Genomic DNA, 13479 nt, shown 5'->3' on the forward strand with positions numbered 1-13479 from the left:
TACAATCATTACATTTAATGAAGTCACCCTCCCTTCTTCTGGGGACTTGGGGATACAATTTGAAACACCAAAAGAAAGAAACTGAAATATTTAAAAACCTCATGAAGAGGGTTTTGAAAAAAAAAATAAAACCCAAAAACACAGCAACAAAACAAAACTGAAACAAAACCAAAAAAGGTCTGATAATATGAACACTATAAAATGTGCAATAAAGCCAGCAACTGTCGATTTCTTTCTAATGAATGTAGCAACAAAATATATTTCAAGGGAGAAAAAGTTGAGTCAATATTTAGCTCACTGTGCCCTATAAGGCGGCAGAGGTACTGTATTATTCCATTAGTTAAACCCACCTATGAATAAATTTACACCAGCGTGTGTTCTTTTTGTGAACAAAGCCCATACAACTTGCAAAACAAAAGTGTTAAACATGTTTATACTATTGTATATCTGAGTAACTGTTGTATTTGTTTAGACTAAACACTGGTATCCCTTCAGCATTATTTAAGAAGTTCTATATACAGCAGACATAGGTAACAATATAAAATAGTAAAATTAGGGTAACTGGATATATATTAAGGTTCCATTTATGAATTCCTTATTATTATTCATTAACTTTAAATCATACATGAATAACCCATGAAACTATACTTGTGTATACAATGCTTTGACAATATCTACATATTGTGATATGCTTTTAAAAATAGCTTTAGGATATCATTATTTGTGAATGTATTATTGATGCATTACATGACATGCCTTAAAATAAATTAGAGAAGGTAGCTTGGTGTGATAATCATAATAAATACTAACAAAATATTTATAAATGGAACCTTAAATTCATATGTTACCAAATTAAGTAATAGTGGCTTTGCCACCTTTTCAAAAACCCACATCAGGATTCAGGATGTCAAAGTGCTTTTTGCAACAGAGGTGGGAAAGTGGTTCAGGTTCATTTTGCTCCACATGATCATGGTATATTCTTATCACAAGGGAATGCAAAATATGATGGAAACAGAACAACCGGGAATAATTTTTTTCTTAAAGTCAGACAATAGTGATAGCTTTGAATGTTTAAATGAATCACTCTTCCCTTTCACATGGGAGTTTCTAGTCAATTCTGTCTGGCCTGAATTAAGTGTCTTCTAGACAATGCTTTAGGTTGCAAATTTGACATTTCTACCAACTGTAATTTTAAGTCTGCATTAAGAGCATCCTCATCAACTAAAGAGCATCTTTTGGGATCAAGAAATGTTCATAATTGACCTTTACTTCATTATCCAAAGGCACTTTCATTGTTATTATAGATACTGTTGCTATGGCCCTCCAGTATTTTGCTAAAATTAGACCCAGAGGCTTTGTGTTACTGAAGTCCAGCCCTGATCAGAACAAGGAAATGTCAACCATGCACTTAAAAAGTTATTCAAACACATTTTTTCTCACCTAAAGACTATGACTGATAACCAGTACCCCCCTCTTTTTCTCCATATATATATAAATACATTAAGTAATTACATTTTTATATGTAAACGTCATTCCTTAAAAAAGACAAATAAACAAACAAACAAACATGTTTTGCTAAGTGTTAACTGTACAGAAGTGTTCTAATGTATCAATCTGCTTTTGCTTCAGTGGTGGGTTGGACGCTCACATTCAGGTTGTTAGTCCTGGCTGTGAGAAGGCACTTGGGTGGAGAGATGGCTGAGGCACTCCTGACAGCTGGGAAGTACCTGGGGAGTGGAGCATGAGGACAAGAGGTACACAAAAAATAGAAACTGGGAGTACCAGGATGTACTGAGGTGTCTAGGTTGCATAGCATTTACAGTACTTCGGTAATGCAGCAACCATTGCTCAAGCATCTGAAAGAGATGGAAAAAAGGTATTAACTGTGGTTGTTTTATTTGTTTAGGAAGTCAATCACACAAGATCAGATTGGTATAAGGACGCAGCACAATGTTCCTGTTCTGCATTTTCCTACAAATGTGAAGTCATTTATATAAAAATAGGTATCTGCCTACATACATAGAGACATACACACATGCGTATGTGCACCTATGTATCTAAATGTATATAAAAAAGTAAGTAAGAAAACCTAGAAAAGCATTTTCTAGATTTCAAAACATTTTGGACAAGGCACTATAGACAGACATGCTCATTAAAAATATCTGCTTTCTCCTTCATGCCTCTTGAAGAAGGGGTGATCCAGAAGTAGCTCTCTGCCTGCAGGACACACTGAAATAGCCTACAAAGGAAAGCCGAAGGAATTCTAAGCACAATTTCTTGCTCAGAAATTTCTATCTCATTTTTTCCAGGTGGGTAGTATTAAACATCTGGGTTTTGTTATGCAAATTAAGATTACTATAGGGTCAACGAGCTTTCATGGTATTTCAACAAGTCAAGGTTTACTCCATACTATATTACAGATTGCTGTCAGTAACTAGAGGATACTTTTCATTTCCATATTTTGTGCTTGCTCCACAGGTTATCAAAGGCTTCAGCATTTTCCAGAAATTTTCTGCAACTAACCTCTGCATTCATATTTGAGGTCAGAGAAATAGACCATCTCTTGAGAGAAGACAAAAAGACCTAATCGTCCACCAGCAAAGGTTGTATCATAGATTGGTCCAGAATCCACCATGACTTGCTTCCCTTCATAGACTAAAACCCTGCGAACAACAACAAAATTTAAATTAGACAAGGAGGGTAATGCAGTATCCAGTGCTAAAGGCTGGTAACAGTTCCCAAGAAGTGAAACAGAATAAATTTTAACACAGCACCAAACTAACTTCATTGTAAGGATTGCTTCTCAACTCTATCTCACGCCCACCTGGCTGGCAGCCATAATAGATTAATCAGAAGCAGTGGAGCCATTTCATAAGTAATTTTATGCACACCATCTGCAAAAGATTTCCCAGTTCTTTATTTAGAACAGTCATGTCTCCTGGAATGAACTATGTCATATACTAACATTCATTGATAAGCCCCCCTCCCTAACTCAGAGGTTAGCATAAGACCTTGACACATCACTTAGCAAAGTAGTCTTCAGAGCTGTGTGAACGGCTCATTCATTTATCTTTAGGTGCAAGGGCCAACATCAGAAATTGTAGAACCATCCCTTTAGAGTCAGACAAAACATTGAGATTCAGCATGTCTCCAATTAATTTCAGACATTTTAAGAGCTTAATGAAAGCTTGGAAGGATTTGGATGCAAACAGCTAGACTAATAATAAATTGGAGAAGAAGAACTTGGGGTTTTGGGATTTTTTTTGTCTGTTTGGTTTTGTAGTGTTTCAAGCATCCACCCTGGAGCCAAAAGACCTCTAAAGACATCTCTTCATCCTCCTCCTCTATCAGATAGACTGCAGTTCCTTGAACTTGGATTCTCCACTTCTCATGGGAGACCTTGAGATAGTCAACGTTCTTAGGCTCTCAGTCTCTTAAAATAGTCTTTGGGCCAAAGGAGAAGTGACTCCGTAGTCTGTTAATTAGAGCAGTCTCCAAAGGAAGGAATTACAGTCCTGCTTCAGTTGAAAATATATTAGTTATACAAAGCAGGATGGCTTCATATGAGGATGAACACACTTGAGCAACTTCCTCTAACTCGTGGGTTAGGGACAGATTTCTACTTAGGCAGAAAGGCATGTCCAGCACTTGCTCTACCTTGAAGTGTTTTATCTTCTGAAAGGTGCCCCAAGACAAGTTATGAAACTGCTCCCTGAAAATACTATTTAATGGATGGTAAAAAGAACAGCAAAAAGAATGATAGGTTTTCATGTTCAGGTAACGCTATTTAACACAATTCTCAAAATTTCAAGAACCCAAAACACATGGGAACAGTTTAATAAATTATTCATCCTACCAAAACAATTCCATAGGTCTAATCATGTTAATACTAAATTGGTATTTCTGTACAAATAAATTTGTTTCATGGCTATATTAGTGAAATATAATTTATTATAAAATTACTTTATTTTCTATAAAAACACCCTAAAGAATGAAGAAATGTAATGCCCCCGACCATAGAATTTGTCATGCTAGATTAATCTAATGAAATATCAGTTGTAACATGCTTTATCTGACACCAAGTAGATTCTCCAAAGGAAGACACAGGTAGCAGCAACATGAATGAAAAACTCAGGTTTCCTTTTGACTTGTATCAGTCAATGCTTTGCACTGCAATACTTTGATGCATACAGAAACTCTTTTCTTTCCAAGAAACAGCTCACTTAGTCTATCCAAATTTGTCTACCTTTTTGTCTTTCACAAGCACATGAAACTCCCCTGCTCATAAGCACAAACAAGACCTTAAGAGGTAAGGTCAGACTCTGCCCCATGAAAAACATCCTTTACAGTTACAGTAGTTTGTAGAAGATAAAATTGACATGGACAGTTAATGTTCATTCTCTGGAACATCAGATAAACAGCTGGGCTCTAAGGAAAGTCATATGCCATAGCTCCTTGTTGTGTGCATTACAGATGTGTTCATGGCTACTTCTGCAGTATCTCGTATAAGTCACTATGGCAGACAGGATGCTGAAGTAGACAGGCCGTTGGCCTACTTCCCTGTGGCAATTCTGATGTTTCTAATTAATTTCATTCATTCAAATTCCAGAGTCTGGGGAAGAATCTTGTGTTCTAACCTTGCTTTGAGTTTTGCTGGTCCCTTTACAAAAGGGCTATTGAGAAAGACTTTCTTTTTTCTTAAATTAAAGAATATTTAGCTGATGTAAGCACTGAATCATCCAGACCAAATTAAATACATCTGAAAAAGAAAATGACCTACTCTGAAGATAAAAGAAATCCCCAAAATATTGAAACAAACTGTCACACAAATATCATCCTCAGAACTAACAAAGAAACTGATAAGATAACTCTTGTATCAGAGACAAAAGTTTCTCTACTAGAAAATATAGAGCTGCAGAAACATTTCTTACTTTATTAATCCCGTTTTAGGCCTATGAATCAAATGCCACCTGTAAGCAGTATAATCTTTCCAGCCAATGTTCTTGGGATCATGCCACAAAGTACGCACCTACAGTAGGAATACAAATGCCATATTAGAAACAGACTGTGTTCCAGTAACTGTACATCCATTATAGTAAGCGTACATGCAGACAAGGCTTATTTGCTGCAGACCATGAAACTGAAAATAGCGTTTAACATTGGATGGTATGATCAGCAGACCTCTTATGGAGTGAGAGTAATGAAAATTTGTCTTAAATTATTGCTTAGTTACTCATCTGTAGTTTCATGGCTGGAGTCACTGAAAACCATTACAGCATCAAACCTGACCCCCCTTAGGAATTCCTGCCCCCGTTTGAGTCAATGCTACTTTTCCTATCTATATGAGTGGCTCCACTGAAGGAGAGGGACTGCAGCTTGCACAGATGTTACTGCCTGTGGCCTGCTCCTTGAAATCGCTCGCACTCAGCCAAGGTCTTGTTCCTGAAAGGAACTCCAAAGTGCTAAATTCCTATCCACATGTGAAGCCCAACTAACTTCATTTCCAAGAGGCACAAGTTTCTTCCATGGCTGGGCCCTATTTAGAATAACAGCAGGTTTTCCTCTGTATTTTCATTTCTTTTCTCTTTGGCTGTCACTGGTTACTGAACTCTAAACCACATATAATTCAAACAAGCTGGAATGCTGAAGAAGCAAGTGCCGATACAGAGGTCACAAAGGATTTGTGGATGACTGAGATATCTCGCTCCTTTTTCTTTGCACCACACCACATCTTCCCTTTTATACACGCAATTTTTTCCATTCATAATTTATACGTGTAATGTTTTCTTTGACACACAATGCAAATTTTATTATTGACACTAGTAATACAGGAATTGAAGAAAAGTTGATAAACATCTGCAAAAATTGATGTACAAAAGGAAATTCTTTGAGACACCTCCCTTTTTAAAATATTAGTCATGCATTGTTGGCCTGAAGTTTTAAATCTCTCACCTGTCCAGGGGTGTTTCCTGTGTGCCAGAGAGCATTTCTCAAGTGTTCACCAGTACCGGTTGTTGAATTCACAACTTTGAGTGACACACCAGAATAGCCATAAGCCCTGGTGGGTTTGTCCTCCCAGTAGGTCTGAGTGACCTGCTTCCACATGAGAACATAAAACCGACTGCTGGACTGGTAGCCAAACACAAAGCCAGCATAGTCATCATCACGGTCTGTGTTAACATAGAATGTCCCACTGAAGTCAACAGAGCTGAACTCATCGTAGCCTGGGAGAGGACAAGAGACAATCCATCAGGTTACAACGATGCACCCGGCTGCCCACACCCAGGAGTCCCAGCTCTATCCTGAGTTTTGCCAGGAGTCATAAACTATCTTTTTTGGTTTCCTCACCTGTAGGAGAGGAGGTAATTACACTTGCCTACCTATCACATGGAAGGTTCTGGAGAGAAGTAAGCTGTTTTTAAGAAGTATTGAAGACAGCAGGCACTACACTTACATCAAGTTATTCAACTGGGTATTTTATGTGTGTTACAGTCAGTAATGAGATGAATGGTCGAAGGCAAACAGCATTGAGCTGTTTTTAATTTGGGCATATACACTCTCCCCATGTGTCAGTCCAAAGCTTGCAGCACCAAAAAGGTGTGGTTATCTACTTTTTTTTCCCCCTTTCCTCATCACCAGATCACTGGTTACTTCTCCCAAGATGATGGCTGACATCTGATACTCACCTACAGCTATTCCAGGATCAGAGTTGGCAGTCTGCACCAGTTCCTTGCCTTGGTGGCGAATAACCCAGTTGGGATCAATCTGAGCTGTTCCCTTGGGGTCCAGGGGGACCATCTGGAACTTTCTGAAATCAGTTTCACTAATGGCATTGTTTTCAGGGCATACATCATAAATATCCGGGACATTGTCATTGTCAAAGTCATCTTTGCAAATATCACCTCTGCCATCACCTATAAGCAATATGAATAAGCAAATGCAATTGTTAGCAATTTATTCAGCCTTTCTAACAGCTCATCAACGGGACCGATGGAAGAAGTTTAGGACACATATGTTGTTCTCTTGTTTCTCAAAAGAATGCTCTAAATGACACCAAAGAAAGCTTAATTCTCTGAAAGTCCATTTGAAACAGTGCTGATAATGACTGGAAGAAGTCATTAACTTATATCAGGGCCAAAATTGTTGTTAATAAAACTGTCCTGTCAGTGGTTTATGACAGTGATCGATCTGGCCGCAGTCTATATGCTGCTTTAAAATCAGGGTGGGAAAAGTTGGAAGTTTGCTATGTCGATGTAATTCACTAATGCTTGTATTACATTTTCCATTTGATTTGTCCCAGATGTGGATACAACACCACAGTTTCATGTGTGCAGTGTATATGAATTCAAACAATCGTGTTAAAACCTTAAACCTCCTGCACATTACTAAATCCTTATATACAATTAAAGATATTAAACTTTTTTCAGACTCTTTTCTCTGTCTCAAGATTCCTTCAGCAACAACCCATGTAAGGTGCTTCAGATCACAAAATTGTCACATCTATGTCAAAAGAAAGTGGGGACAGTATTGCAGTAAAATATGCTTACACGCTCAGTCACTCTTTCACTTATGGGTGGAACAATTTGTCTTATAAGAGAGGTAGTGCTTCAGAAAAATGTAAGAAAAAGGAAAGGAAGTCTGTATCCAACAGAACTAGCCTTGGAGGAATGGAGACACTAACTTTTGTTACATGAATTACAAAATACATCCATACAGCTCAGCTACAGTTGTGCTGCTGCTCACTTTCACTATGTTCAATGTTTAAAAAAATAATTATTTTATTTCCTAATTTACCCATAATATTGGTGGAAACCAGTAGATGTGACTTGCCTTGAATAGCAGGTGGTAAAAGGAGACACCTAAAAAAAAATCCTCATTGCCAATGCCACTGCTATTCAGTGGAATACAATAATACAAACACCTGAAAATAAAGTAGAAAAACTGGAATAGACAAGTACAGAAACAAATTCACAAATGGCTCTGACTTTTACAACAGAAGCCACTGGGTATTACACGGGGTACTAATGTAAAACCTGAACTGTCAGCTAATTTGTTTCTATCCTCATATAGCTGAGCATCTGCTTTTTTTAATTTAGTGTTTGTGACTGCTCTAAGAGCATGGGAATTAACACAATAGGAAATAGCAATGATCCAGCTCATTCATTATTGACCTACTACTAGCTGCTTCATAGACAAATGGAAAGCTACATTACTATGCCTAACCAGCACAGCATTATCCAAGAATGAAGCTTTGAGAGAGAAAGCAGAAGGAGTTTTAGGCAACAGCCAAAAAAAAAGTTACAGAAAGCTGAAGCATCTAGTATCTTAAAGACTTTCTGCAGTTCAGATGTGGTAAAACGGTCCCATTTTCCACCCTGGCAATCAGCCCTGGAGAACTCCAAATCCTGACCAGCTGTGTGCACCTGCACCTGTTGGTCTTTGTACTTATTGGAGAAAAGAGAATGAATTTCCAATTTTACTCCCTTTGCCCATATCAGAGAGGTAATTCTTGAGTCACAGGAGGATCTAATTATTGGTACTGAGCTGCTGCTGACAATGTTGATTCCCTGTCAAGGAAAGTTAGAAAGTGTTTGTTTACCCAGCCACTCCAGCAGCTCTCTCCAGGGCCTCATCTTTATATGTTATAGCTCACATCTTCAAGAGCGTGGGAGCATCTTTTGGCTTTATTTATCAATTTTCCAAGATTTCTGTTGAACCTGCCACTAATGACAGTGATGAGCTAAACTGTTTAAATTTGCTTTTTGTGAATGCTTACTCCACAGAAATGTAGTTTCTCTCAAGATTCAGGTGACAGCTGACTATAACAAGCTACCCCAATTTGAGGACACCTTTATTCTGGAATATTTCTGAAATTAAAGGGCTACTCCAGAGATTGGCCAATACAGAGATAGTCCCATTATGTCACTGGACTAAAAGGTTAAGTAATTTAAGAACTACTACTGACTACCAACCAGAAATTTCCTACTGCAAGCAGGTTTTTTTTACCAGGAAATCAGTGAAGGCTCAGGATTTTATCTTTCTAAATGTACATAAAACCATATTGTGCAGGTACTAAATTCTGCTTTCAGTTTCACCAACATAACCATGGAATGACTCCAGCAAGCTGTAGAACTCAGAACAGAAATTGCTCACCTGTATTTATTGCAAGGGTCATTACTCGTAGACATATTATGATGGTTTTCAAAGGATAATATTTTTCCTAAATTACATTCATGATTGTGAACCTATCATTATTTCATTATTGAAATACTGCCAAACATGGAGAAGGACTCTTTGAGAGTGACTAGCAACATTTTACCACAGAACTGGAGAAAAGGGCAATTACATATCCATTTCTTAAACTGCGACATGTACATCGTCAAGAAACATTTAAAGTTACTTAAAGCACAATTGAGAAAAGCTGTTCAGAATTTTTTTATTTACAAAAATAATTAAAAATTAACAATAATTTTAGAGTTAAAAAACCCAGAAAAGTAGTCTGTTTTTCAAAACAAAACATCACTAAACTGTATTTTTTTCCGTTTTATTTTTCAGAAGACAACTTGTTTTGAAAGGAAAGCAGCTCATTTTTCATTTTTAAGACAGATGAAATTCAAGCTATTTGAAATATTTTTCCAAAGTCTTTTTCACTTTGAATTTCCTAATTCAAAGTGAAAATCAGAAATATATTAAAAAATAATAATCTGGTGTAGTTTATTTTTTAAAGGCGTTCTTCTAGAAATAAATATGTGCATGTCTGAGCACCTGTCAAAGATGTTTCCTAATGCTCTAACTCTGGACCAAACTGGCCAATGCATTGCCACTGAAGCCCACAGTGCCTCAAATGTCAAAAGCAGCTCAGTTTCATGTGGAGCTTTTCTCTTCACTGAATACCAATACTCCAAGATGGATACTAAGGACTAAACAAAATTCATATAACATTGTTCTTACCATCCGAGTCCTCCTGCTCAGGGTTGTATCTGAGGCGACAATTATCCCTGTCATCTGGGACACCATCATTGTCATCATCAGGATCACAGGCATCTCCTTTACCATCTTTATCATGGTCAGCCTGGTTAGCATTGGGGATGTAAGGGCAGTTATCTTGGTTGTTCTGGTGGCCATCTTCATCTATGTCCTCATTGTTGTCACACTGGTCACCAACAAGGTCATTATCTGCATCAGTCTACCAAAAAAAAAAAAATCAAAAAGTAAATTTATTATTGTTACTAAACACAAAGGCATGGATAGCTTAGTACTTAATTTATCAACATTTCTCTTCAAGGACTTCTCTGGAGACAAGTGATATCATGATGACAACCATAGTTAAAGCAGAAACTTAACTTCAAACTAGTATAGCTACTTATTCTGCCATCAGTGTATACGATCTGGTTGCCAAGACATTTCCAGGGCAGGTTTTTGGCCATGATCTTCATCACTCTCATTCTAGAGATCACAAGGGAGCTGCAGTCTGGGAAGCACTTTTTCCGATTGCTTCTTTATGCTTGATGTTACTTATCCTTCTTTATGCTTGATATTACTGTGTGCATGGACCGACAAACTCAGGCACACCAAATGCAGCCCTGAGACTGTTCTCACTTGCCATGGGGGAAGAAGACAGCTCGCCAAAGCCTTGAAGATGGATTTAAAGGCATCATCACTCTACTTCCCTTTCATCTGACAGGAAGAGATCTGACAACCCGAGATATGAAAATGAACAATACAAATCCACCTCTTCAGCTCTACAGCAAACAGGGACTGATAGCAGTTCCTGTGTTCTTTTCTCTGCCCTTGTTCTGACATTACCATTAAGGAAACTGACTCTAACATTTACCTGGTCTGGATTATGCATCAATGGACAATTATCACACTGATCACCAACTCCATCACCATCTGTATCACTCTGGTCTGTGTTATAGACGTAAGGACAGTTATCTCGTTCATTAAAAATGTCTAGGAGGAAAAAAACAAACCCAAACATCAAAAGATTGAAGAAATCAGAATGATACAGCATCCAGCACAGACAGCCATAGACTGAAGGAGTCACCAGTAAAGCAGCAAGGCTCTTAAGGGGCTTATAAACTTTGATTGCTACAATATGAAATAGTGAAAAAACTAATATTAGAAAAAATATGGTATCAATTCCACTTTTCTTGCTATGATAGACTTCTATATGTATTTTTACTGTGGGATTTTGCTAGAATAAGGGCTGATTCTGTCTTAAGAATTTAGCCCTTTTTCATAGAATAACAGATAAAGGGGTGAGGTATTTTACTTTAAGTAATTTGATTTGGATTTTCTTCCCCGACACTAAGTATATAACATGGTGGAATTTCTGAAGAGTACTGTATAGGAGCAGCTGCATTAAGGTTCAGCTGCCTCAGACTAAATAATTTCATTTTACCAGAACATGTGCATCATTTATTGTACAGCATGCCAGATTTTCAAAAGAAAAAAGTTTCCTGAGGGGGAACAGTATTATACAACTGACAATCTCCTTCAAAATTATAATACATTGAAAAGAAACAAAAATAAGATATGTTGGCATAGCTGTCTGGAAAGAATACCAGTACCCTCTCCTACATTATATGGTCCCTGGATATTTGCATAACCTTTCAGCCAATAACTTATGATTATATTTTTCTTCAAATGCAAAACTCCCATGAGTACTACTAAGAACCTGAGAACCAGAACGAGAATCATGTTTAAGTCAGATAAGCATCCAAAAGTTGAAAACATTACTGAAGGAAATCCAAAACTAGATTTCTTCAACTTCTAGTACTTCTGGATTCCCATAAATTGGAAATGCTGCAGGGATATGATTTTTAAAAGACACTTAACTGCTTTTTCCCCTCCTTAATTCTGATCAAATCTGCATCATATAGGCATGTACTGGTAGATGATATAAACACCTTTAACATTTTAGGACACATTAAAAAAAAGTGTATTTGGATTACTGTGGGCTTTGCTGTACATTCATAGAAAAGCAGATTAAATTCCTATGGATATTGTCTTAACTGTACGGATGTTCTAATGTTCTTTTTTTCCTTTTTAGGGAGGGGAAAGAATCAGAAGTGTTATATTAAACCCTGATTACTTTGGAACACAGATAAAAAAAGAATTCTTAAGATTACACTGTTAAAAGACTTGCTATGATTTCTTCTTCAATAATATCCATTGTAGTGATTGAGGGACTTTGCGGACAACTATATCACACAGGACAGGTGAACCTCAGTCTTTCTTTCTTCTCCGGCATTTTTGAGCAGCTAGCCCCAATTTTATTCCATGTATAAAAGCAGGTAGCCCACGTTACTGAACATAAATCGAAGCGCACTTGTGGAACAGCTCTTAATTCTCAAAACTGAAAGCATACCGTCTCCGTCAATATCCACAGCACATGAGTCACCCTCCCCATTGTTATCTGTGTCAATCTGAGCAGGGTTGTGCACATAGGGACAATTATCACAGCGGTCACCAACTTCATCCTTGTCATAATCAAACTGACGAGGGTTGAACAGAAGTGGGCAATTGTCCTAATAAAAAGAAATAGAAGATTTCAGAATAAAAATCACAACTCCTGAGAGCATACTATGAAGTGGTAACTCGTCCTGTTCATCTTGGACAGAGGTGAAAAATAAAAATTTTAATCCATTATTTTTTCAATGTATAAGCTGTACCTACACTGAAGATCTTGGTGGTAACAGGATAGCATCTGCACAGCCTGGCTCACTGTCTGATTTTGTACAAGGCATGCAAAATGTGTTCCATATCTCACTAGGAGAGACAGCAACAGGCATTTTAAATTGGATCTGTATTCAGATACTCCAACAAAAATTTATCACTTGTACATACGTTTTTAAAAAAATTAGAACGCGTTGTAAAGTCGGGCCAACTTCAGTTGCATATTATATATTTTGGAAAAAAATAGAATTGTTACTCTGACTGGTTTGGAACAAACTAGTATCAATATTCTCACTTTTAAACCACATATTTTGATTTTTCAATTTAAACAAGGATTGACTTTTTTGTGGGTTGTGTTATACTGCATATGATAATAAAATGTTAAAATTTCAAAAAACAAAGTTAAAATGAAATAGTCTCATTGACCCAAAATATTTTTTTACCGAGACCATTCCTTCCTGTGGAATTTTGAAAATTTATTTCAGTTTAGTCCCTAATTGGAAAGTCTGCAGAAAAAGAATTCTTATGCTTCTCATGTTCCCAAATTACACATGGACTTTTGCACAGGCACGAGGAATTACTTAGTGTGGAAAGCAAAGAAAAAAGAAACCAAACCAAAGCAGCAGGAATGAGGGCTACATCAACATCACAGAATCTGAAGGGAGGTCATTTGGAAAAAAAAAACAAAACAAAAAACCCCACACACTTTAAACTACTTTTTCTGGTAAAGCAAAAACAATTTACTAGGAAATAATTTTTTTACCCCAACATTTCAAATTCTTCAGAAATACATTTTAT

General features: G+C 37.1%; 1 protein-coding gene across 1 annotated transcript in view; it reads right to left on the minus strand.

Annotated features, from left to right (window-relative positions):
• Positions 1-2518: 2518 nt before the first annotated feature.
• Positions 2519-13479, minus strand: part of THBS2 (thrombospondin 2) — a gene marked incomplete at its 3' end in the record, with an annotated part of 30693 nt that continues 19732 nt past the window's right edge. The window contains exons 14-20 of the mRNA XM_081997891.1: positions 12374-12533; positions 10835-10953; positions 9952-10186; positions 6687-6914; positions 5953-6224; positions 4932-5029; positions 2519-2663 (exon numbers count right to left, since the gene is read on the minus strand). Coding sequence (XP_081854017.1) covers positions 2519-2663; positions 4932-5029; positions 5953-6224; positions 6687-6914; positions 9952-10186; positions 10835-10953; positions 12374-12533 — 1257 coding nt within the window. The remainder of the gene's footprint in view (positions 2664-4931; positions 5030-5952; positions 6225-6686; positions 6915-9951; positions 10187-10834; positions 10954-12373; positions 12534-13479) is intronic.

The sequence above is a fragment of the Phaethon aethereus genome (genome assembly GCF_964289735.1).
Source record: "Phaethon aethereus genome assembly, chromosome: 3".
Lineage (NCBI taxonomy): Eukaryota > Metazoa > Chordata > Aves > Phaethontiformes > Phaethontidae > Phaethon > Phaethon aethereus.